Source organism: Priapulus caudatus, unplaced genomic scaffold, assembly GCF_000485595.1.
Source record: "Priapulus caudatus unplaced genomic scaffold, Priapulus_caudatus-5.0.1 Scaffold597, whole genome shotgun sequence".
NCBI classification, from domain to species: domain Eukaryota; kingdom Metazoa; phylum Priapulida; class Priapulimorpha; order Priapulimorphida; family Priapulidae; genus Priapulus; species Priapulus caudatus.
This window is the reverse complement of record NW_014577658.1, coordinates 105,368-109,109: the sequence shown is the minus strand read 5'-3', so window position 1 is coordinate 109,109 and position 3,742 is coordinate 105,368. Positions and strand designations below refer to the sequence as shown.

Here is a 3,742-nt window from a genome sequence, read left to right as displayed (position 1 = left end):
ATGGAAATAAAATGAAATAAAACAGAAATTTTACCGGAGGCATAGCAGACACGAGCGGACAACACACACACGCGCGCACACACATACGGTTGGTACATCGCACGAGTTTTGAGCGAGATTTTTAGGTGGAAATTAATGAAAAACAGAGAACATACACTGCGAGATCGCGGCCGGTTAATAGAAATTTCCGGATAACGGATGGCCGGATAAAGGAGGTCGGACTGTATATATATAATGACGTCCACCCATCTTTATATTTCTCAGTTGTGAAGCTGCATGTGATATAATTTAGGATTGGGAGAACATCATGAGAATAAGGTAATAACAAACAGCGATTGTGTTTTCAGAGACGGTTTCCGGACTTTGACTACATCACCAAGGATGGTACGCTAACCGAGCATTTAGACTGCGTCATAATAAGGTATAATTAGCGATGCACAGTCGAAATTGAACACCAAATTAACAAATGGGAGTCTTACAGTGATTAATCTGAAGATGAAAGTAGCACCCATTGCCCCCAAATTGCAATGTATCCCTTATCATTATTATTTTAATCAAAATCTGTTTAGTGGTAATGACGTTACTCTCTGTTTCAGTCACTTTCATCTTGACCATTGTGGTGCACTGCCCTACATGACAGAGATGAAGGGCTACGATGGCCCAATCTACATGACCCACCCTACCAAAGCCATATGTCCCATCCTACTGGTAAGTTCAACTTAGTAAGCTCACTATTTTCTTCTAGTATGTAATAGAAAACAGTGTATAACTAGTGTGTGTGTGCAAATAAAAAGGCAAAACTTTTGACTGCAGGAAGACTATCGGAAGATTTCTGTCGAAAGAAAAGGCGAGAAGAACTTCTTTACCTCACAGATGATCAAAGATTGCATGAAGAAAGTGATTGCAGTAAACCTGCACCAAACCCAACAGGTGAGTGTACGCATGTACGTACTACAGCTGATAGGGTCTATGTCCCCCAGGGTACTGCCAGAACGTACCCTGGGTACGGTCCGGTATACGGTAATAATACCGGAACGTACCCTGGTAACTATCTAGCTGATATGGTTAGGGTTAGGGTTAGCATTAGTGTTAGGGTTAGGGTTAGAGTTAGGGAGTAGGCGTAGGCGACTCCCTAGACTCGTTAGTGGAGTGGGCGAGGTAAGGTCCGGCATATTAGATAGTAGTATTTAGTACCAGGGTACGTTCCGGCAGTACCCTGGGGGACATAGACCCTATCAGCCGTACTTACTATTCGGGTACTTATAGAGTAGATGGACACCATGCTGCATTGTCACTACGAACAATAGCCTAATAACACATAACAATGAAAATACCATCGAGAACAACTCTAGATAGTAGTTCTAGATAAATCTTCATTGCATGTAATTCACATACACATACATGTACTAAAGACAGTCTTGTTCATGGAGAAAAAATCGGATAAATGCAAATCATGCAATAGTTTTGAGCAGTTAAAATGTTAATGTCTTCTCTATCGTGTAGTGAGATTGTACGTATGATGATATCAGGAGTAAGATAATATAGGATCCTATATTATCTTACTCCTGATGATATCTTGCTGTGAATAGAGAGATATACTTCTTTGTTATTCGGGAGACGGACGTGGCAATTAGCAATGCTCTCATGAAAACTCTCTTATTTGTTTGAACTCTCAGGTGGACAGTGAGCTAGAGATCAAGGCGTATTATGCTGGCCATGTGCTTGGAGCGGCAATGTTTCATATAAAGGTCGGACAAGAGTCGGTTGTCTATACGGTGAGTAGTCGTGTGGGGATCGTGTGGGGATGGTGAAGGGGGCCAGGACTGGATTTATCAATGAACTGTGGCACTGTTCGGCAAAATGCTCGGAAACGAGTTTGAAAACCTAGCCAGTCCCGATTTTTCGAAAATTTTGATTCCTAGTTTTTAACCAGTAGTAAAATCCTATGAAAAATTAGCGAGTCATGCGCTAAAGTTACTGGTCCTGGACGGGGGTGATAAGCCACTATTTTCAAAATTGCGTAATTGCAATGGTTCCTCCGAGTCCTCGGACGTCATTGTTCACATGTGAGAGCAAAAATGGACGTGCGAGTCGCTCTAGACAGTGCTTCTTTAAATGGTGAATGGTTCACCCAAGGCTGAATGAAATTATTTTGGGGTGAATGGAGAGTAAGACGAAAATTACCAAAAACACAAGGAAATTTTGTCGCGGGGGAACGAAATTTTGTGATAAAGACTCGAGAGTGAATGCTACTGAAATACGCTTAAGAAGCACTGCTCTAGATGTATGTTTATAGTCGTCTCTAGACGTCTTTAATGTCTCGCGCAGGGCGACTACAACATGACGCCGGACCGCCATCTTGGATCGGCGTGGATCGACAAGTGTCGACCGGACCTGCTCATCACAGAGTCGACGTACGCGACGACGATCCGCGATTCGAAGCGATGCCGCGAGCGCGACTTTCTCAAGAAGGTGCACACCTGCATCGAGAAAGGCGGAAAGGTACGTGGTCACGTCTGTCAGGGGTCTGCAGGCTGCAAGCCTTCAAGCGTGAGGAGCGGCTGTCAAATATCTCACGCTGTGCCGCAGCATGCGTGTGGATCAGTGGCTAAATAGTTAAAATGGTTATAGACATCGGACATGTATGAACTGCTCACTCGAGAGAACCCCCCCCCCGCCTCCCACAAGGGTGTCCTTTATATACAGGTGTCCTTTATAGACAGGTATAGAAGGAGATGGTGTACTGTATGACTGTCACTTGAGGGAAATTCCAAAACTGTCTTTTATAGACGGGCATTCGTTCTGTAGAGTGCAGGCGATTTTACTGTATGACTGCCACTTAAGGAAAACGAACGATAGTTGGCTTTTATAGATGGTCACCGGCGTTCATTCTATAGTGGTTATTATTCCGCTATTACAGGTTTGTCTGTGTATTTGCCATTAGCGAACTTGTGCTTTCGTCGGCAGACGTGCAGTAACTTGGTATGGCTGTGACTCTTCCGTCTAGTACAACGGGAACTAGTGTTTACCTGTGCAGGAAGCTAAGACTAAGAGTGTGTTTTTGTTGGGCAGGTACTCATTCCTGTGTTTGCACTCGGACGTGCCCAGGAGCTATGCATTCTAATGGAGACGTACTGGGACAGAATGAATCTCAAAGTTCCCATGTACTTTTCACTCGGACTAACCGAAAAGGTAACGGAGGGTGGGTTTTTCTTATGATTAAAACTTTTTAGTTGAATTGAAATTGCGATCAGTATGTTTTAAATCTTTGCAATCATTGTCGTATATATTCACTCTGTCGTTGTAGTGAGTGAAGTATTTTTTAGGCATTTTTGACGCCATTTTTCTTGAATCTACCCATTCAAGGCAAATCACTATTACAAGCTGTTCATCACTTGGACGAACCAGAAAATACGCAAGACGTTCGTGCAGCGAAATATGTTCATATTTAAGCACATAAAGGTACGTAGTATCAGCAGTCATACTAGCATTCGCTATATCATTATCAGGGATGCCTTACAGTTTTGCAAACAGAGAACCATTTACATATTGTCTGTACGGTTGATTTTGCCCTAATGATATTAAGGTAAATTAAAGGTGTAACGTTTATTTTGCTTTAATGATGTCTATATGGAATATACTACAGACGTATCTTAAGGGGTACAATTAAGTTCCATATGATAACCTTCCAACTATATAAATCTAATCGTTCTGAAGTAAAATGCAAAATGTTAAATGTGCA

The 3,742-nt window shown here is 42.4% G+C and overlaps 1 protein-coding gene across 1 annotated transcript in view; it reads left to right on the top strand.

Annotated features, from left to right (window-relative positions):
- Positions 1-347: 347 nt before the first annotated feature.
- LOC106811979 (integrator complex subunit 11-like) overlaps positions 348-3,742 on the top strand; it is a gene marked incomplete at its 5' end in the record, with an annotated part of 8,927 nt that continues 5,532 nt past the window's right edge. The window contains 7 exon segments of the mRNA XM_014815724.1: positions 348-421; positions 597-708; positions 814-930; positions 1,677-1,775; positions 2,329-2,502; positions 3,073-3,192; positions 3,367-3,462. Coding sequence (XP_014671210.1) covers positions 348-421; positions 597-708; positions 814-930; positions 1,677-1,775; positions 2,329-2,502; positions 3,073-3,192; positions 3,367-3,462 — 792 coding nt within the window.